The sequence below is a fragment of the Pseudopodoces humilis genome, chromosome 1 (assembly GCF_049639895.1).
Source record: "Pseudopodoces humilis isolate 2021_Gansu_Grassland_sample_001 chromosome 1, ASM4963989v1, whole genome shotgun sequence".
In the NCBI taxonomy this organism is placed as follows: Eukaryota; Metazoa; Chordata; class Aves; order Passeriformes; family Paridae; genus Pseudopodoces; species Pseudopodoces humilis.
Window position 1 is genome coordinate 16,013,291 of NC_142200.1, and position 23,001 is coordinate 16,036,291.

At 33.7% G+C, this 23,001-nt stretch overlaps 1 protein-coding gene across 3 annotated transcripts in view; it reads left to right on the forward strand.

Annotated features, from left to right (window-relative positions):
* Positions 1 to 23,001, forward strand: part of CSMD3 (CUB and Sushi multiple domains 3) — a 572,913-nt gene that overhangs the window by 520,450 nt on the left and 29,462 nt on the right. For all 3 annotated transcript variants that reach the window (XM_005516952.3, XM_005516953.3, XM_088051522.1), the window contains 6 exons: positions 1,989 to 2,174; positions 5,047 to 5,220; positions 11,023 to 11,205; positions 12,749 to 12,925; positions 16,329 to 16,508; positions 20,087 to 20,260. In XM_005516952.3, coding sequence (XP_005517009.1) covers positions 1,989 to 2,174; positions 5,047 to 5,220; positions 11,023 to 11,205; positions 12,749 to 12,925; positions 16,329 to 16,508; positions 20,087 to 20,260 — 1,074 coding nt within the window. The remainder of the gene's footprint in view (positions 1 to 1,988; positions 2,175 to 5,046; positions 5,221 to 11,022; positions 11,206 to 12,748; positions 12,926 to 16,328; positions 16,509 to 20,086; positions 20,261 to 23,001) is intronic.

Genomic DNA, 23,001 nt, shown 5'->3' on the forward strand with positions numbered 1-23,001 from the left:
ATGTACTGTATGTAGGGTATCTACTTAATCTCATTTTCAATCCAGTTGCTATCAGTCACCTCGGTATTCTCATATTGCAGAGTAATGTCCCAAAGTGCTGACAACTTATTGGCATGTAGGGTAAATAAAGTAATATAATAAATAAGGTAAATAAGTTGATCACGTTGATCAGGTTACCCTATGAAATTTTACACAGTCCCGAAATTGTGTGTTGTTTTTAGGAGAGAGTTTAAAAACCAAAATAATTAATCTTGTGTTGAGCATCATTAATCTTGTCTGCAATGTTCAGTGAAATCCATTCTAATGAATATGATTTTATTTACTTTGTAGGAAAATAATAATAATAATAATAATAATAATAATAATAATAATAATAATAATAATAGTAACAACAACAACTATTACCTTGCATATGTGTAAACTACCAAAAGTGCAATATTATAGAAAAGGCTGTACACCATTATGAAGACTTTGCTTTTGTCCCAAAAATTTTTCATAGAAATTCAGCAGTGCACTTGCTGTTGTTGTACTAGTTACAACTCTGTTAAATATCTAGTTTCTTAGAAAACCTTAATAATTATGGAAAACTATTCAAATAGTCAAAGCTCCTTGTATTTTATTTCATGTGCTCACTAGTCTTGAATAAAGAATAAATTCTTACCATTACTTTAAATTTATGCATAGTAACATGAACATGGATAACATTCTCAGGAACATGGTGGCTGTTAGGGCTGTCTGTGCAGGGTCAGGAGCTGGACTTCAATGATCCTTGTGCGGGAGAAAATAAGAAAAAAGATAGAAATGTAGCTCAGGCTTTCCTTCAAGGGAAAAAAAATCAATATTGATCATCAATGTAGCTAACAAATCGTTCAGTCCTTTACTGTTAAAGAAGTCACATACAGAAAACTGCAGAAAGCTATTTCTGCCTTGGAAAAGGTATGTTTTCTAGGCTTGTGATACCAATATTTGAGACCTGCTAGAAGAAGCACACAAGCAGACTACAACATTTGGAATAGTGGCTAGAGATAACAAGAGCCATAAAATGTCTACATTAAATGATTTAGGTAGGAAAAATTATCTTGAATTGCATCTGGTAATACCATTTTTCCTTTGCAGATTACAGAGCTTTTCAACATATTTTGATAATTTCATATGCAGACATCCACGCACATTTACCTCTGAAATTAGGGATAGTAATTTTTATTGGAACTTTGGTTTTCTAGAGTTACTTGGAATAAGTGATCATGTTTCCTTGTCCAGAGGAAACCACATGAAAACTGTTAAAATAATCTTCATGACCCCCAAAATAAATATTATACTGAACTTACAGACAGCTGTAAGACACAAAAAAAGGGAGGGAAAAATCCATATCAGAAATTTTCAAAAATATAAATTTTGAAGTGCTAACTACTCAAAAAATTCATCAGTATTCTTAAAAATGAAAGTTAACCTCTATTTTTAAAAGCTCCTACCCATTTGTTTGGATATGTTCTTATTTTGCCAGATTCCCCACTGTCTTATCTAACTGACCTTGTGCATTTTAGCTCAAAACATCCGTCTTAAAGGCGATCCATTATTGAAATGTTGGTATAGGAGCATAAGTATGTTTGCATTTCCGTGTGTGTTAGACCAAAGTCACGTCCAGCCCCAAAATAGGTTTCTATTTGTGGACAATAGTGTATGTCAAGGCAGGAATATAAGCTCATTTCATTGGTATGTTCAGTACCTTTTAGTGGCCAATAATTTTATGGTATCATCACACTGTAAAGAAGCATTTCCTTTTATTTGCTCTGGGTTTAACATCTTCTGGCTTTAGTGTCTCATCATTTCAGTTCTTCTTCCTAATTCACTACTGTTATATAAAAAGTATAAAGGGTACATAAAACCAGGATAGCAACATATTGGACATTTTTTATACAAAGAGTAGGAGACCATTTCAGGAGACTGTATTAGTATGCCTCTCAACTCTGTGCTCTTTTTCTTTTTAGTGGTCAATTGTTCTGATCCTGGAATTCCTGCAAATTCTATAAGAGAAAGTAAAATCGAACATGGAAATTTCACCTATGGCACAGTGGTATTTTACGACTGCAATCCTGGATATTTTTTATTTGGCTCTTCAGTTTTAATTTGTCAACCAAATGGCCAGTGGGACAAACCTCTACCTGAATGCATTAGTAAGTAGATAATGAGTTTGCTTCTAGAAAGAATGTGGACTAGACAATGTATTACTTTACACAGCACTTTCACCAGCCTCATGACAACAATTACAATAATCATATTTATATACATTTGTGTGTGTGCAACACTGATGGAGGGTCTCAGCAGCTGCTGAAGTAGCAGTTATATTGTTCTTATATGTAGCAAATAACATAGAATACTTAGGAAATGCATTAGCCAAACAAACATCTCTGAGTGCTCCAGCGTAATAATCCCTGGTAGCAGGGATACAGGTCAAAAATCTGTCCATTGAATTCACCAGTAATAGCACTGTAGAACACCAAAAATGTCCTCTGGACAATGTCCTCAGTTTACCATGCTAATAGATGTACCTGAACATCGTACTCATATGCAACCTATTCACTAAGGCAACTGGATCAACACAACTAGGTTATTTTTTATTCTGGTTTGTCATGAACAACTTTCTAACTGTGATGCAGATATATCCAGAGATGTTTATTAGACTTTTAACTGGCTGGGACAATTGATTTACCTGGTTCTCTATTAGTCTGTGGAAAGGGTTTTATTTAGAATCAATATTTTTCACTGAGAAGGGCTTCTTTTCTAGGGATTAAAGGGAAAACAGGCTAAAGGTTCCTTACTCAGGAATCATGGACTGATATTTGCAGTATTGTAGCTATTGGTTCTCAGAAGGCTTTACTAGCTCTACTATTACCTCTATAAAATAGGAAAAAAATTAACTTTTTTTCTTATTATTGCCAAAAATTTCAGTTATGGAACTTGTCCCTTTCTTTGATGCAAAAGTAGCTTGATTGAAAGTCACAGAGTGTCTATTAGTTTCACATTAGATTTAAAGGCAACATTACCATTTCAAAAAGAGAAATATTGCTTAATAATAAACTATCTCCAAAGATAAATGAATTTAAAGGTAAAGTTGCAAAGATTTCTTCTTTCTACATTTGTATTTTAATCTCGTAATAATTTTTATCTGAATTGTCACAAGTAATTTAATAACAAAGCCTTTATTCTTTTAAATGAGCGTTAGGAGTAAAAGGGATATGTGTAGTTTTGAAAGGGCATCCTCTGCTTCATTTGTGTCATTTTTATAGAGGGGTCAATGAATTCTATGGTATCCATGATATTTTTTAATCATAAGCTTACCAAAACTTTTTAAGAGACTTTTCTTAAAGCTTCTGGAGCGTTTTGCAAATTATTGCTGGAATGAGACTTTTTACAATGGCATGTATTGATTGCACTTAACAGGAGTAATGGTTTAAACAAAAAAGAGTTCATTTCAATTAGAGAAGATTTTTTGCTCAATGAAAATGACAAAATAGAAAGGAAAAAACTAGTTAGTATTAGGGGAAAAAAAAGAAATGCAATCAACTTTTGATATGAAATCCCAGCCTGAAAACATTAATATCAAATTAAATTTTGTAGAATGCATAATCAAATTATGGCTAATACTAAGGGTGCTATAATTATTAAATTAAGTTATTAGGGATCCAAGACTTCTAGACATAAATATAAACAGAAAAATGTGTGTAGGAAAGCCCAAAGGTAGAAACTGTAACGTTGAAACAGTATGAAATTAACTGTGTCCTGTATGACATCTGAGTAGGGCAAAAGAATCAATCAAGAACACTACAGATAGTAAAATATTCTGAAAAACTGTGAATGCTCTTCACAAGAAAAATGTCTCATTTTGTTGAAGCCTGCATGACCAACGTGCCTTTTTATTGACAATGTTCTAAGTTTTCAATTCTTGACAATCATCCATAAGTGATAGCAGATTTTAGTTAGAAGAAATTGATTGACAAGTGCTTGTTATGTAAAGTTACCTATTCTGGCTGTTTTACTCAAACCCCTCAAAGCCTGCAGAATGATCACTGGGATCAATGACACTAGGTATGAATTAAAGTTGGTCAGTAGCTTACCACATTCTTAAATCCTTTATGGTCCTGTCAGGAAGGTTCTGCACCATGAAAATTGGACCTTTGGAAGAATGTGTCATTAAATACAAATCAGTATATAACTAAATTAAAGCTCTAAGACCAAAATAATCATTTAAGAAAGACAGATTGTCACATATGATTTTGGTCTTATGCTGTGTTAGACAATCATTGTACTGTTGCATGTATCTGAAATGCCATGGAATTGAATGCATCCTCAGCCATGATCATGCTTCTGATCTGGATTTTTCTTTAATAAAAAAATCCTACTGAAAATAGTATTTAATACAATGAAGTTTTGATAAAAACTACAATTGAATGACTTAGCAGCTAGTTCTATTACACTGATATTTACAGCTCTAATTCATGGGTTTCTTGTACATAAATACAAATATCTCTGGCTAAGATAATCTACATACCATGGACAGATGTAAGATAAAAAGAAATCAAACATCAGGCCTAGATTCAGTTTGTGTACATAGTGGATTTAGTTTATGAATTTCAACGGTGCATTTCCCAAACTTGATGTATTTAGCTTGCTTTTAAATTAACTCCTTGGTCTGAATTACTAAAAGAGAGATGAATTTGTGCATATTCTCTACCACAGCAGTGACTTTGGCAGATACTGTGTTCCTGTAATTGTTTTGCCATAAAGACCAACTTAGTGAATGAGTGGTTTTGAATATCAATATATGTATCTAAAATATCTTTTTTTGACATCTCCAAACATTTCTTTCACAGCTTTTGGCCTGAAGCATATTTTGCATTCTAATCCCATGATCTTCCCCCTTCCCCCAAACCCTAAATTTGTTAATCCCTTCACAAAGTTCATGTGGACAGTTATGAAAATGAAAACTAAAAATTGTTAGATCAGTAATAATAACCTTCTTTTATCTCCAATAATTATGCATTGTAGTGATTGACTGTGGACATCCTGGAGTTCCTCCTAACGCGGTCCTGTCTGGAGATAAATACACCTTTGGTTCTACTGTCCATTATACCTGCACAGGTAGACGCTCCCTGTTAGGGCAGTCATCTCGCACGTGTCAGTTAAATGGACACTGGAGTGGATCTCTTCCTCACTGCTCAGGTAATACATGTGAATTCATTACTCTAAACTGAAGTTGTTTTTAATATGTATTTTGATTTTTTCAGAAGGCCATTTAAAAATCTGTAAAATCATGTATGAAACTGAATTATCACCTCAGTAGAAGTAAAAAAAATGTAAAACCAAAATAAGCATAAATTATGAGCAAGAAAATAATCTGGAAGAAGTAGACTTTCTTGGTGGCACTTAATATGAAAAATAAATTTCACATTCAGATGACTTTTAACAAAACCAGTTTGTTTTGAAAATATTTTTTATGTGATTTCTGATGGGAGTGTGAATTTTTACAGTGAAATCTTGCAACATTGTCTCTTCAAGATGATGGGTTAATTCTCTTATTTTTTTTCTTTTAACTTGCAAAATTTCTAGTGGCTTGATGACACCTCAGATATAACTTGATTATGTAATACATCCATCTGTATAATAAGGCCAGATAGACTCCACATAATTTCAAGACACAATGCATAGTTTTTGAGGGAACACCATCTCATCCTTGTAAAAGTTTAGCTCTCACTGAAGTCAAATATATTTTCTGAAAAACTTACTGCTTAGGAATATTGTGTTTCACAACTTCAGTTTGATTCACTTTAAGAGCAGTGATCAAGTGAAAAACAGAAATCTCTTTTGTTATTGCAGACTATGTAAACAAATACTGTGATAAAGGTTAATCATGTTATCAGTTTTAATTTTCAGTAAATACTGGTGGAAGTTCTTTCCTGTCCTGCTTATATTTCATTATTTAATTGAAGAAATCAGAGGGGTTTTGAATCTTATTTAAACTGATTTAATTCAGAGAACTTAGACATGTTTAATGGCAGAAAATAAGAAGAAAATATTTGATATGTTTTTTTTGGATTAGATCTATGCCAAAACTAGAAGTGAAAAATAACTGATATGTGAAACTGACTATGCTATACTAGTTTCACATTTAAAATCCAGGTTTTTTTACAGTATTAGTAAATAATAGAATCATAGAATGGTGGAAGTCAGAAGGACCTTTACAAATCATCTAGTCCAACGTCCAGTTATAGGTAGGGACATCTTCCACTAGCATCATAGAATAGTTTGTGGTGGAAGGGACCTCCAAAGATCATCTAGTTCTTCCTTACTGCAATGAGAAGGGACGTATTCAACTAGATAAGGTTAATCAAAGTCCTGTTCAATCTGACCTTGAACACTTCCAGGGATGTTGCATCCACAAGTTCTCTGGGCAGCCTGTTCCAGTAACTCACTGCACGCATCCTAAGAAATGTCTGCTTTATGCCCAGTCTCAATTTAGTCTCTTTCAGTTTCAGCTCTTCTCTTGTCACCACAGACCTTGGTAAAAAGCCACTCTACATCTTCTATATTTTATGCAGTCAAAAGCCACTATAAGGTTTTCCAGAAGCCTTCCTTCCTTCAGGTTCAACAGCCCAAATTCTCTCAGCCTTTTTGCACAGCAGAGGCGTTCCAGCCCTCGGATCATATTTATTAACTTCCTCCAGGCCTGCTCTAACAGATCTTTGTTCTTGTTGTATTAGAAATCTCAGAAATGGATCCAGTAGTCCAGGTGGAGGTCTCACATATTCAAAACTTTTTTTGTTTTTTTTTTTCCTCCCACCCTCATCTCTTCAGTGTATTCAGTTATAAACTGATTATCAGCTGCAGTTTCAGAATACAAAATTTCACAGCCCATGGTACAGAAATAGTTGAAAATTATTATGAAATTCTAAAATAGAGTTTATTGGTTAAAATATTGCATTAAATTCTAAAGTGTTGGAAGAATTTTTCAGTATCTGAACCTTCTCCTGCAAACTCTCAGGAACTTAGAATGAGACAAAACCTAGAAAAATGTACACCTAATTTATTCCTTAAACTTTCTATTAATAGAAAGCAGAAAGAAATTTTCCACGATTAGAGAAAAGATGAAGTTCTTATAAATTTGTAATTTTTAATGATATGCACTAAAAATCAAACTTTAATGTAAAATAATCTTATTTAATACATAATGATATATTAATGTATTTTCAAATCTGAACTATTTTAATAAAAAAATTTTACAGCTAGCATGAATCCTTATTTGTTTTGGGGAAAAAATTCTCTTTATATAAAATCTAAGGCTAATTATGTACTTTTGCACAGTATTTGTAAGAAAGAAAAATCAAAAATCTAAATTGTGAATTGCAAAAATAATTTAAGAAATAGAAAAAAAAGGCAAGGAACACAGCCTAAAAATACACATGAAAATATCAAAGCAACCCTACTGAAAATAGGACTATTCTATAATATTTCTCTTATTAAATTAAATAAGTATTGGGATTAAATTAAATAATATCTGGGATATTATGAGTGAGGTCCATGAAAATATTTTTTTTTTCTAATTATTGTTTTTCTACCTACATAGGAAACTAATCAGATATAATTAATATTTCTTAATAGATGAAGAAAAAAATTCCTTGACATAGGAACATTTAAATGTTAATCATAATCAATTAAATTGTACAGAATACAAACTCTAATTTTCTTTAACTGTACTGCACCAAACTATAATTCGTAGCAAAATTTTGAGGTTTTGCTTTTAAAGCTTATATCTGAAATGCTTTCTTATTTTAAAATAATTAGCAGTTCATGACAGAGAATTTCTATATTTTGCATCTAAAATATGTAAAATCATCAGCTTTCATTATTAGCCTTTAAATTGATTTCTTCATTTTAATGCATATTAAAGCATTAAAATCTGCATGTTTAATGATACTATTCATAATATATACATATATATATATATATATATATACAATATTTAACTGAGAAAAAATATAGCATGCTTGTCTATTTGGTATATGAAAAAGAATTACAAAAGAAAATGCTAGATCAGTGAATATAAGGTAACTAAATTTTGTAACATCATCCTTATGACAGTTTCTTGTCACGACATCGAGCAAGAAGGAATTGTCATGTCCATTTGATATATACTGGCATTCAGAAACAGTTTTCAATCATCATATGCATATCAGAATCATATCGAGTCAGAAGTTTTTGCAATGTAGAATTCGTCGTACATGCAACAAGAGTTGTAAATAGTCTAAATATCCCCCATTTCATCAAGATTAAATGTCAGCTGAGAATTTGTTGCACATGTGAGTGAAGGATGGCTCATAACTAATTGTAAAAATAATGTAGTTGAATCTGCATGAGGTAATAAAAACACGTTCTCTTAGACTTCATTAGAGTCTACAACTTCCTCATGAGGGGAAGAGGAGGGGGCAGGCACTGATCTCTCTCTGTGGTGACAGTGACAGGACCCAAGGGAATGGCCTGAAGCTGTGTCAGGAGAGGTTTAGGCTGGATTTTAGAAAAATGATCTTCACCCAGAGGGTGGTTGGGCACTGGAACAGCTCCCCAGGGAGGTCACAGCACCAGCCTGACAGAGCTCAAGAAGTGTCTGGACAATGCTCTTGGGCACATGGTGTGACTTCTGGGGATGGTGCTGTGCAGGGCTGGGAGCTGGACTCAGTGATCCTTGTGAGTCACTTCCAACTCAGCTTATTCTGTGATCCTTTGATTCCATCATATCTGATGTGATTAGTAATTTAGAAAAATTATTTCTGTAACCTTCAATCAAAAGAGCAGGTTAACCTTCCTAAAATAAAAAGTCTAATAATCCACAGTAATAATTAAGGATTAGAAAAGAGCACAGGATTCACAGGATTTCACTTAGAAGAGGAATACATGATTTTTGTTTGGCATAGCAAATAACCAGTTTTCATATTTTCATCATAGAATTCTTTTAGGTATAATGTTAAGTAACTTGCCAAAAACTGAGCTGTTATTGTGGAAACTTTACGAGTATAGAATAATGAGTAGGCCTTGTTCCAATTTTATCATAGTCTAACTAAATAATGCTAGAAAGTGTAAGATACAGATTCACAAAACAACAAAAAACACTCTTGATCTAGGAAGATTTTTTTTTTTAATTATTTCAAAAATAGGAAGCAGACTTTTTTCAAACTAGAGGGTTGTCAAGTCGTCTAAATACCTGGGACATAAATTATTTTGAAAGTTTATGGGATTTTTTTGCTATAATTTGGAACTATTTTCAATTTCTTTTTAAACAGGGCTGGCAATCTGCTTTACTGCTCTGTGTCACATAATGAAATGGCTAAACAGAGAACAACTGAACTCAGTCTGTGATTTTGAACCAGATAGTTCTTTTGTTTGCTTGAGTATATTTGTTATTTCTGAAATAATTTAAGTATTTTTTCTGAAAGTTTTCTGAAATAATTAGTACCATGTACTTAGACATAATGGACTAATCCAAGTATTTGCTCATGCACCATAGTTCTCAAAACAAAGCTAGTTCTACTCTTCTTCCTTCACTATTCAGTTCTGCATGTACTTTTGTCAGTAAAGAGTTGTGTCCAACCCTTCACTCCCAACAGCATTTTTTAGACATATACAGTGCCAACTAAGACAGCAGAACACCTATTTTTTTCTGCATATAAGACTTCAGGGTCCTCCCTTCCCATAGAACCTCTCTGTAGTGAATTTGTCACTTTGGTCTTTTGCATATTTAGTTTGTAAATTTGTTTACTATTTCTATGTAAAAATTGCTTGTATTACTTCTATTTAAGCTTAGACAAACCCCAGAAAAGTATGGCTATTCTGCATAACAGATTATTTACATAGTAGGATTATTTCTTTCTAGCAGACTCTTGAAATATTTCATTGTTATTTAAAGTAGTGTAACTAACTAAAAAGGAATGCAGATATTCTCTCAAAAATACCTATATGGTTGATATTTTTTGTCTAGAAAAGACGTTAATTTTATTTGCAAGCTGTTAGAAAATAACATTGCCTATGGGGAACAACCTGAATAGTGGGGCTCCAAGAATTCTAGAATTCAACTCTTCAGTGTTGAAACTCAGTAATATAATATACCTTCATCTCTTTTTACATAGAAAACTGTCTTAAAGTTCTCTAAAATAATAAATCCTAAGTAAATATTAAAATATTCAAATGAATGAGCTGCTGTTTATATAGTGTGTTACCTAGAACTTCCTAAAAGTTCTTACTATAGTTGAAGATTTAGATATATAATCTTAGATATTATTATTGTTAATGTTATTACTGTGTTATTAACATTTTAATCACAGCATTTATATACAACAGACAGCATTTAACATTATTAATTTATTTATATATGAATATAAACATGCTTACCATTTATCCTCTATCTTAGAATTTTCTGGAATGTTTATATCTGAGGGATAGTTTAGCTATCAGGCAGTTTTGAAGTCATGTTTCAACATTTCTAGAATTCAGGAAATTGCTTCATGTCTAGTGAACATAACATTGACTAGAAAGTTCATTCAATGGTAAAACTGTTCCAACTCTAGTAATACCATAAAGCTAAGAAATATTTTGTGAACACTAGTTATACACAAGCAAGAAAATTGTCTTTGCAATCAGGACCTTGGTTTTCCTCCGAATTTATTATTTCAAAATGAAAAATTACCGAGGTTTTGTGCTTGTCTTTCTTTCCCATATTTTATTTGATAATTCTGTTACCAAAATTTTAGCATGGTATTAGGGGAATTTGAGAAAATTATAATTCTTTTTGTACTACTTATAAAATAAGTACAAAAAATGAGTGGATCAAGTAATTTTGCAATTATAGGGTCTCACACCTACTGATACATATGGGGATTTAAAAAAATTATATATATATATAAACTTATTTATAAATACATAGAGACATGCATTATAAATGCATACTTATTCTCATTTTTGTACTCTAAAATCTAGGTGATACAGCTGGTTCTTGTGGCGATCCAGGTATCCCAGGGCATGGGTCTAGGGAAGAAAACAATTTTAAAATTAAAAGCACGATACATTTCAGCTGTGACATTGGATATATCCTCCATGGCTCAGAAGTAAGAACATGTTTGGCAAATGGAAGCTGGACAGGAAGACAACCTGAGTGCAAAGGTAAATCAAAGATCCACTCAATTTTTAAACTGTTTTTTAAACACTGTTGATCAGAAAACCACTTTTGCATTGCCAGCTTTGTGTTGTGAATGGGTGCTGTTTTTTTGGACTGACAAATTTTTTTCAAATAAGATTCTGCACTATAGCAGTGGCTTGGCATCAGGTGACAAATTTGAAACCAGCTCCTGGCACCCATGAAACATCATGTTTACAGGTTTTGAGGGAAAAAATAAATAAGCCTCTAGAAATCAATTTTTTGATGAATATTGATTCACTTAAAAACCTCAGTAAAATGTGACCTTTAATCACAACCATTATATACGTGAATTTCAGACAAAAGACCCCAGTTTTAGGAAAATGTCAGTGTCAGGATTTCTTTAGATTTATACATCTATGTATAAATGGTTGGCTTAAAATTTCATTTAATAATACTGTTGACATTATTTTTCAATAGAAAAGAAATTGCTGAAACCAGTTTATTTGTAAAATGTAATTCTGGAAATTTCAAGGTAGACAAATTATCACAAAAGAAAGCTATAACAGGATATTTCTGAAGAATCATTTATTGCCTAAATTACCTTTCTTCAGAATAGAAAATAATTCCCAACAGATTCTTTTGCAAAACAAAGTGTTTTGAAAAGAAGAAAATACTTTGAGAACCTGTAGTCTTATTTCCTACTTTATTGCTATTGACTGTGTTATCTGTATGAAAGAGTAATTTCATTTTAAAAACTTTTTTCATAAACTGGTTTTGTAATATCCTTTCTGCTGAATGATTGTCAACTTTACAGTACATTAAAAAAATAGTGTATGTATATATATCTGTTTCTATGCTGGTATCAAAAGGGATATGCTTTGCCCAACTGTACCATCTGCTATTTTTCTTCAATCTCATGTATTACAGAAATAAATCAGCTTTTACACATTTTAAGATGATATTTGATGGTATTTCTTTCTTGAAATGATAAATATAGTTCACAGATATTGTAGGTGTGGTAGTGCATGCACAGGTATATTGTTCTAGTTTAGGTCATATAGATTAGATGAATATATATGTAGTCACATAAGAAGGACACATTCAAATTCCCAAGCTGAACATTAATGAACTGTGAAACATCAGGGTTCCACCTGCCTGTGAAATAATAGCTGACTCCATTCAGTGCTTTGAATTAGGAAGAATACTTTGGTGATGCTAGAAATGCATGATTCAAATTAAATCTGCAGTTATAATTGTAAACCAGATATTTGCTTATAATTGGAAGTTTGTTTTTGCAGCTAAACTAGCTTTTCAGTAATGCAGATTATAAAGCTAAATTTGTAGGTTTTTCTCTACAAACCAAAGGGGGAAAAATAGTAATTTATATACACAGTTTTTTACTGTACAGTGTACCTTATCAGTAGGTGGTGAAACTTACCTTTTTAAGGACAACAGAATGGATTTCTACCAAATAATACTGCTGGCAGGATTTTTCCTGCTTCAATTTTTCCTATTTCAGAATCACCTTTTCTACATTTCGTAAATATTTCACATTTTCCTTTATAGCTGTGCAGTGTGGTAATCCAGGCACAACTGCTAACGGAAGAGTACTTCGCATTGATGGTACTACATTCTCTAATTCAGTAATTTATTCATGCATGGAGGGATACATACTTTCTGGATCATCTGTAAGACAATGCACTGCCAATGGAACATGGTCTGGATCCTTGCCAAACTGCACAAGTAAGACACATTTCTAATGAATAGTCTTTGTTTTTCCTCTCCCTCTGAAAGTAATAAATAAAATGCAGAAGTCTCATGCCAATAAATTTTCATCTTTTTCTTGCACTGCTTCTTACATGACTTTGTATGCTAAATACTTTTTAAAAATATAATGCTATGCAAATGTTAAGAATATGTTTTTTAAAGGCAGAGCGCAGTGAAATGTATAGACTGGTGTTTCAGTTTAAGGCAATTGGTTGGTTACATACTCTACCGACTTTAATTCTTTACTAGTGTATATATATATTCAGTCTTGTTTATGTTTTGTGATATGACATATCCAGACATTTTTATTTTAATTGTTTTACTTCATCTTGAAAAATCAGCAGTATACTATTCTCTTCTTCCAGAGTAAAAAATAAAAAACTTGTAATGAACACTTGAGGATTCTTTTCGTAGTGACTCCAAGGTCAAAACTGTTGTCCCATTTTTACATATCATCTTCTGTTTGGCCTCTTCACTAACCTTAAAACTCCTTTGGCTACCCAACTAACAGAAGCTATTTCAGCAGCTCTAACATTCATAATGAGCATTTTGCAGCACTTTATTTTCAAGCCCATCTGTTCCTTCTTTATTACATGTCCTAGTTCATCTTTTAGTAGTAATTATGAAAATTTTACATTTATGTGATGCATGAGACTGCCTATCATTCTGAAGAAACATATCCTCATCAGAGGTATAGCAAACCGTTTTTTAAATTTTGAACACACTTACAGCAACCCAAAAAGAAGCCAAAAGATAGATGATAAAACTTTTCGGTTTTAAATCCATCTTTAATGGATTTTTGCAGTCATAAAGCCTGAGAGATAGCCCAGTGTTTTTGTTTATTTATTATTTTACAAATTAGAATGAGAACCAGATTAATTATACCAAAAATAAAGGTGATTTGCGATGTCAACTGCATCTATATTTTTTCTTGTATTTTAGAATAAAATTTTACTGAAATACATGCCAAAACAGTCTTCTCAAGACACATTACTCAGGTAGAAACATGAGATTTTAACTTGAAATATGTTGACAGAGGAAGTTTCATAGTAAAACAAAGAGAGGGAGATTCAGGATATACCATTTTTCTTTTCAAGGTGTTATCAAAATTTACAGCCAGTCCATACTTATTACAGCTCCTGCTTTGACATCATTGAAAATGCCGGTATTTAGAGCTGGCACTGTAAGAAGAGAATAGTGTAGATAATTTTATGCTCCTTTACAGGCTGGGAGCCCTGGGCAGTGTACCATCAAACAGGACTGACCTGTGTGCAACATCATGCACACCTAGACCATAGCAAGCTGGTACAGGATTTTCTTAGGAAGAAAGGATGCTGCCATTTCTGCAAACAAAACCAATGTTCTCCTGAGAGCTTCTTGTTGCACTGCTAAATAAAAAGCCAGGCCCTGCAGTCAGCGAGGTGTAATCACTGAGCGGGGGCTGCCTGCAGCGCCTCTGTTGCCATGAGCTGGCTGAGGCTCTGCCCCTGCCAGAGATCTGTGTGGCAGGCACAGGTCTGAAAGCTGCCCTGGCCATGCAGCACAGCCTGGGGCTCCCAGGGTCATCCTGTTGGGATTCACTGGCTCCTCAACAGGAAATGCTCTTCTGGTCAGCATCACTGCAGGAATTTAAGATGTTTTTGCCTAAAATGGTGACTCGAGTGAAGGTGGTCCAACTGAAATGAAACAAAGAGAAAAAAAGGATAAAGGCATTAGCTTGATATTTTAATTCAGTCAAAACAATAAAATATCTATAAAAATATTGAGGATTATTTTATTAAAATTTACACATTAAGGATAATAAAAGGAATATTTCAAATAAAGAAAGTTTCAGAGTATTTGAAAGTACTTGTGTAAATAAGAGAGACAGTTCTGTCTTTCCCAGTTCTATATTATTTGAAAAGTGACCAAGAAAAATCTATGGCTTTTTAGCTTTTAAATAAATTGAAATTACTGTGTTACTAGGTAAACTAAAATAGGCAGATCTCCAGTTCTCTTTATTAGTATATTAGCTACTTGTTTTCTTTATTAGTACATTAGCTACTTGTTTTCTTTATCAGTACATTGGCTTCCTTTACACTAACCCAGATAACCCTATGTTACCATCATGTGGTTTGTTTTCTAGTCTCTTCTGTATCCATACAGTGATTGCATGGGACATTTTAAGATTTGATATATGCTGTGTAATCGGTGTCTGCTCACTCAGACCATGTTAAACTGTAGAGCAGATATGCAATATATATATTGGCTTCTCAGGTCCTGAGTTATTAGGTCAAGGAAGCTACACCACAAATATGTAGTCATGGATCTTTGTGATTTTGGAGATCCGGATCCAGAAGGGGTGACATTCATGTCAGCCATGCTTTGGCTTTGAGCTAGAAGTGGCCAGGACATGTACTCTGCGCAGGAAACTGCTTCTCACAGTTTTCCAGAAGAAATAGCAATGATGTATGGTGATTTCCAAGTTTACTATAAAATAAACCATAAAGCACATGGGATGCTTTATATTGTATAAACAAGATTTTTCCCCTTTTTTTCCCTGAAAACAACCACTTTTTAGCATTGTCACTAGTGTTCCCTATATTACTTACTCTAAAAACTATTCAAGAAATTGATAGATCCAGTTGACCAGATCTGAGGGAAAATTACCTGTTTTAACACTATTCTCAGATTATAATGGTATAAAACTTTTTATTAACTCCTTATGAGTATCTTATTTCACTAGGAATTTAAATTATCTCCTGACATTAGAAGTCATAAAAGGTTTTACAACTACTCCCACATATTAAAGTACTATAGACCTAGTTTTTATGTAAGCCATAGCCCATGTTTGGGGGTCACCTGAATATTCCCACCTGTTTATGTACATAGCAACTATGTGAGCATTTATAAAGTAGGAGGCTTTTACAGGCATATATTTTAAATTTTCCAGATTTTGTTTCCTTTTAGAATACCATAAAAAAGTAAAGTAAATAATAGGCATGTACTTTTTTAATAATGAAACTGAATTGATTTAAAGAAAAATTTTAACATATATAAGGGTGGTAGTGGCATATGGATTATGTCATGCCTTTTTTCTTTTTTTTTTTAATTGTAATCTTGAAATTCTGTCAATTAAAATTGTACAGTCCTTTACTACTACTGTTGAAGTATTTATGATTTCCAAATATAACAGTTATGTAGCTCCACATGTTTGGCAGCTAATTAAGATGGCGTATCTTTATCTTCTCTTGGTGGAGATAAGGTTTATGCCACTTTTTCCTTCTGTTTTTTTCCCCCAATGGATGCCTACTTTTGTCATGTTTTTGTTGGGTTTTTTTTCCTCACATACAGATAAATCTCACATTTTAAAATATGTTCCTCAACTATTTACTTACAGTTATCAGTTGTGGAGATCCAGGAGTCCCAGCCAATGGCATGAGATATGGTGATGATTATGTTGTTGGAAAAAATGTTACTTATATGTGCCAACCTGGTTATACAATGGAAGCAAATAGTTCCTTAATTCGCACTTGTACTAGCAATGGCACGTGGAGTGGAGTAATCCCAACATGTAAAGGTACAACTTTTACTTTGCTTGTCAGCTATTTCTTTTATGACATTTACCTACACTATTTATTGTAAATTGTTAATTTATTGTGTATTTTCACAGAAATCAAAGCTACTTTTAGTATGAATATATTGAATTGATTTCTTTGGCTGCAGAAACAATGACAATCTTTTGCTTCTTTTCACTTTTATATTCCTACAAGCATAGTATATTGAATAGTTTTTTTACAGTTCTGTAGAATATTTTTATTATTTTGCTGCTAAACTGAACTATCCAGTATGAAATGATGATTTAGATTTGTTAATTGCAGTTGGTATGTCATAAGAAAGTAACTATATATATGTCCTTCCTTTTACAAACAGAACACTCAAACATGTAAGACTCCTCTGGGAAAGATCTAAATATATACAAACTGAACTTTGACAAAGGCAAATTTTTCTGAATTCCTCTGTCTGTAATGCTAGGATTTTTTCCAGATCCCTCCTTTATTAGACAGGCACTTTTAAGTATCAACTTGCTACAAAAAGACTAAATCATTCTTGCAAATTTCCCAATAAAGATTTTTCTGCTTAATGTTATTTTCTCTACTGTGAAAATTGAAAGGATAAATCTCAAGATATTCCTTCTTTCTCTTCTTCAAATTGCATACCTGATTTTTATGTGTTTTTTTGTTGTGTTTTTTGTTTTTGTTGGGTTTGGGTTTTTTTAATGTACCCTGTGAAAATTTTAAAAAACAGAACATAATTGAAAGACAAACTTATCTGTCTAATCAAAACTATTTCCTCTGAGAAACACACTTGATAAACCCTAAAACAACTTCTCTCTGGAGTTATTTTTCTCTCTTCCTAATACTACATCTGTAGAAAAGCAGCATTACCATTTGATGTTTTCTTTCTGGGTTCACACAGTCTGATCTCTGTTCTTTCACAACTTAAGTTAGCTACCTTTGTATTTACTTTTTTCTTACCCATCTTCTTTCTGTCTCATTTTAAGGAATCAAAGTAACATACATACCTGCTAAGCAGCACTTATTTTCCTCCTATGAATTCATTTGTCAAATTAGATCAAATTAATTTCAAATCTCCACCAGTTTTGCAATTACTTTTCTTGCTGAACACAATTCCCCCAATATTTTACCAAGTCCAGTTTAATTTTAATTCACCTTTGACAATGTCAATTTTTAAGTTATTTTCCTGACACATTCTTAAGGATGGCAAACATTGAAATCTTCTTGAAATTTCACTTTTTTTTCCTATTTGCATTGAGATGGCTTCAGTTTCAATTAAAATATTATTTTAAGAACTGAAGAATGGACACAGGGGTCATATTGACCGAGAGTCTCAGTCAACAGCTAGAGGATCATAAGACAGAACAAGTATTTATGATAAAATCTCTCAGCCTCAAATTCTTATGGTCTACAGGACACCTAATTGGGACCATGAGATCTAACTCTGAATTGATTCCAACAGAATCATACAAAAAAAAATAATTTTACTATCAATTTTGAGTTTTTGAGTCTTTCTGGGTTTGGGTCATGCATATTTAAGGCTTGTATAAATGATAATTAATAATCCTATGAAGAATGTCTGGTGTTGTGTAAGTACACTAGACAAGTTAATAATGTAATTAAAATAATATACAACGTGCAGTAGTGTAAAATGTATAGCAATTAGTTTTTACTGTCAGAATGAAGTGCCAGGGTCCTTTGGTACTATTTAGTTAAAATAATTGGAAAATGAACTGGGCAGAAAACACATGCATAATTGTCACTGTGCCATTGAAAGAGAAGATATAAATACTGCGCTGCTGTGCCAAATTGGAAAAGGATGCATGTTCATCTGCAACTTAATATTCAAATATTCTGACATTGTCTTTTTTGCAGACTTGCATTTGTTATATACTTGTAGTTCTTAAACTGAGAATGCTGTGGTACATATTTATGCCTCTCTTACCAAAATATAGAAGCTTTCTGGTTTGTTGCTGGCTATGGTTTTGTTTTCCTTTTCTCACCCGAAAATTCTGATGTTCCATCTATTTTCTTCTACTTCTTGTCTCCTTTCCTAATTATTCACCAGTATTTCCTTCCTTAGTCAGCTAAGAAGTTAAAATATACAGACCCTTTTATATATACTGTTTGTGAGCTCTTTGAGAATGAAGACAGAATCCTGCTGCTTAGAGCACTTATTTTGAATTACTCTTATTAAAACATCATAGAAGTGTAGCAAAAGCTATCATGTCCCCTTCTGGAGCAAAACCAAGACCCCAAAAGCTAGATTTGGTTTACTGGCTGGCAAAGGATTATTTGAAACTATATTCTCAAACAGCCATGAATGGTGCTGTAAAGTATCTTTATGGTCTACATAACTGAGATTCTCACTGAAGAGAATAAAAAGAATGGAGAAATGGTACATAGTGAACCCTCTGCAGGTTGCTTATTATTCATTACCCAGTGAATTCTTTTAAGCTTGCAAGATGACAGCTGTTCTAAACATTCGTTTAAAGCTTAGGGGTGCAGCATTTAACTTCCTCCATTTTTGTGACCTGTGCATTCTCTGCTCAATTTTTAATTACCACATCTTCTCATTTATCCCAGCTGGCTTTACCAGATTAAATTGTATTAGTTTATTTGCTTTCTTTCTCTTTTGCCAGCACAGTTTACATTTTTTGTCTATCTTGTTCATTCTGTCAACTTGGTCTAAATTTCATCCTCTTTTGGATTCAGATTTTCTTTAATTTCATTTCTTTAATACTTTTTCCCCTTAAGCATTTAATTAGAAATTGTCTATTACTACACCACTATCCAGTGAGTAACACTTTTATCTTTGTCTCAACAGTTGTATATCTTTATTTCTACTGCCTTCCTGTACAGTTTTTCAGTCTTCTTGCCTACAACTGAATAGAAAATGTTTCTATTTCTTCCTAGGAGTCCTGGCAATTTAGAAAATATACTGAAATACTTCTTGTTGGCCTTCTCAGAGGCAGCAATATTTACAGTTTCAAAGAATTGCAAATCCTTACATTTTCTCCCTCTGTCTAGCAACTGGATGCTTTTTGGTGATGAACTACTCACAAAGCAAATAGTAACCAAACTGCGTTACTTAGAAACAGCCTTTGAAGTAATATTTTGGAACAGTCGTCCTGGAATTTCATCCCTACACATTAAATCTAGCAAATGCCTAAGATGGTCAACAGGAAGAAAATATTTTATTATTTCCACACTAATAAAATATGGTTGTACTCTATGTTGTCTTAACAGACAAAAAAAATTTTGTAGTAGATTACCAGACATATCTGAAATATCATACACGTCATAGTTTCCATACTGATTTTTAGGTAGTCTTCTTATTTGGTTTGATGCAGCATCCTGGTTTATTTAAGACACTTCATCAATCATCCACTGCCTCCTAAATGAAGGAAACCAGACATACTAACTTCAGGAAATGTGGCAAGAATACAGTGAGAAAGCATGCCCTGACTGTATTGTCCTCTAAAAAAAGGTGAAATTAGCCCATATGGTTCTTCTAGTAATTGTGTACATCGGGGATATTTACAGCAGCTGGGCCTAATTACTTTGAATATTATTGCAGCTGTTACCTGCCCAACTCCTCCGCAGATCTCTAATGGAAGGTTGGAAGGAACAAACTTGGACTGGGGATTTAGCATTAGCTATGTCTGCTCTCCAGGATACGAACTCTCTTTTCCTGCTGTTTTGACTTGTGTTGGGAATGGAACATGGAGTGGTGAAGTACCTCAGTGTTTACGTATGTATTCACATCACAGTCTGTATTTTGCTGTTCAACTACAATGGTTTCTCCTTCTTTCAAGTTTTCACTTTTTTTTCCCCTCCCTCCCCCAGTTAATTTCAATTAATTCCAAACCTGGGACAATTACAATCCTTATAAAAATTTCTAAAATTTTCCAATATTTTAATGTTAGTAGTAGATTGAGAAGGTCATGGGAACCTGTAAACCCTGTGTGAGCATATAGGAGTCCTTGAACACAGAAGCAAAAAAATATAACAGGCAATGTGTACAACATAATCCAAGGCAACTCAAGATTGAAAGGTGCTGTCTTGTTTTCAGATCTAGCTACATATGTGATAGGGTAACTTTCATTATAATCTCTTATTTCCTCATTACTCATCTTAAACTTCCTGTGATGTCACAGAGAAATCTGTCTGGCTATTATGTTGATTAGTTAGGCCCTGGGTGATTCTGTGACAGTTATCTATCTTTCACCCTAGAGTAAATTTACCTATATATTTTATGTAGTACATTTTATTAATCTGACTACAAATTTCATTACAGTATCCAATCCCATTCATTATATATACTTTTTTTAAAGTGACTGTGATTCTTCTGAGAGATATTCAATTGATTGCCCTGAAAAAAGGAGGTTTTATATTATTTGTGGAATAATTATACAACTCTGTAATGGTCTTCAAAACAGACTAACTGGAAGAGGATAACATCTTATTCATGGCTTTACTGTCTCTGAAATTTAATTTAAACTTGCCAAGTAGCTCTGCTTGCCAGGTAGCTTGCTAAATGTTGCAAAATGCACTTCTCTGTTCTTTTACTATTTTTTTCACTTTTCATCTCTTCCCTGTCAAAAATTTTCTCTATTTTGGCTATATCCCAGTACCATGAAAGCATATAATATAGATCATCTTTTCCTTTTTTTTTTCCAATTATATTCTCATATCATCAACAGCAGTTTCTGACTGCTGCTGAAACTGTGTGCCAAGGGTGGAATGTGATGAAAGGCATTTTTTCTGGAAGAAAAAGAACAAGACTATTTGTTGCTTAAATTCCCAACGTAGAGCTCTTCTAGAGTCCACTATACTGTGAATATCAGAGACCATGAAAAATTATTTTCATGATTTATTCGTGATTGAAAAATGATGTCCTTCATTCATTTTTGGATACCACAAGCTATTTACAATTTTTAAAGCTGGAATACTCAATACTGCAGTATACTCTGAAAAAGTGGGCTCTACCTTTAAACTTCTTAAGATATATATTTAGCACAGAATGTATCTGCCTGGGAATTAAGGCTATTTCATGCAGATTACATTAACTGAATATTGTTGATGTGCAATTGGTTACCCATTGCTTGCAAGAGGAAACAATTGGCAGCCAGTGCTTGTTGAAAAGCTTAAGCTAGTTGTCATCTGGCAGAAATGAGGAGGAGCTGGTGAAAGTCATTCGCAATAAGCAATCTTTAAGTGGCTCAGAATCAATTTGACATCAGAAATTTAGTTCCTAGCTTGGTTCAGTTCAATAGAGTCTGTAGCTGAAGATACACAAGAAAAAGTTATGACATAGAATAATTATTCAGAATGGAATATGACCATGTCCTTGGTTATTTGTCATCTATGACCCAGTAAATTTGTTTGCTTAATTACTCATGCAGTAATTTCTGGTTTGTTTAAACTCGTGCTGGTTTTATAAACTTGGCAATAGATGGCAAAAATGTAGACCTATGCCAGGAAATTCCTAACTGCAGATATAAGTTAGAATCATAGAATTATCATGTAATATAATGAATTGCAAGAGACCCATAAAGATCATCAAAGTCCAACTGCTGGCCCAGCACAGAACAATCCAGAGTTGTACTGATGTACCTGAGAGCAGTGTCCAAAGACAAGCCCAGTCAGGCTTGGTGCTGTGACCACTTCCCTGAGCCCGTTCCAGTGCCCAGCCACCCTCTGGGTGAAGAACATTTTCTTGACATACAACCTAAACCTCCCTTCCCTTGGGTCCTGTCCCTGGTTACCACACAGAAGAGGTAAGTGCCTGTTGTTTTGCTTCACCTTATGAAGTGGTGAAGAACACAATGAGGTCTTACCACAGTCTCTTACCATGAGTCTCTTATCCTCTAGGCTGAACAAATCAAGTGACCTCAGACACTCCTCATGCAGTTTCCTCTCAAGGCCCTTCTCTATTGCCCTCTTTTGCATACTCTCTAATAGCTTTATATCCTTATATTGTGGTACCAGAAGCTGCTCCCAGCACTTGAGGTGACACCACCCCAGAGCAGAGCAGGACATTCCCCTCCCTTGCCTGGCTGGCCATGCTGGGTTGGTCCTCCTGGCTGCCAGGGCATTGCTGGCTCATGGTCAACTTGCCATCAATCAGGACCCCCAGCTCCCCTTCTGCAGTGTTGCAATCCAGTAGTATTTTTCCATTCTGGATGAACATCCAGGGTTGTTCCATCCCCAGTGCAGTGCTCTTGTTAAACTTCATATCTTTGGTGATTGCCCAGTCCTCTGATCTGTCTGGGTCTTTTCACAGGGCACAGATGCCTTCAAGTGAGTCAACAGGTTCTCCCAATTTAGTGTAATCAGCAAACCTATAGTGTACCTTTGAGTCCAGGTGTTTTAGGAATCTTCTGTTTGTACCAGCTGTGTGGTATTCACAATTAGCATGTGGCAAGCTGAAGTCCCCCCAAAAGACAATAGAAGTTGATTTAGAGGTCTCCCTTAGTTCATTGAGGAATA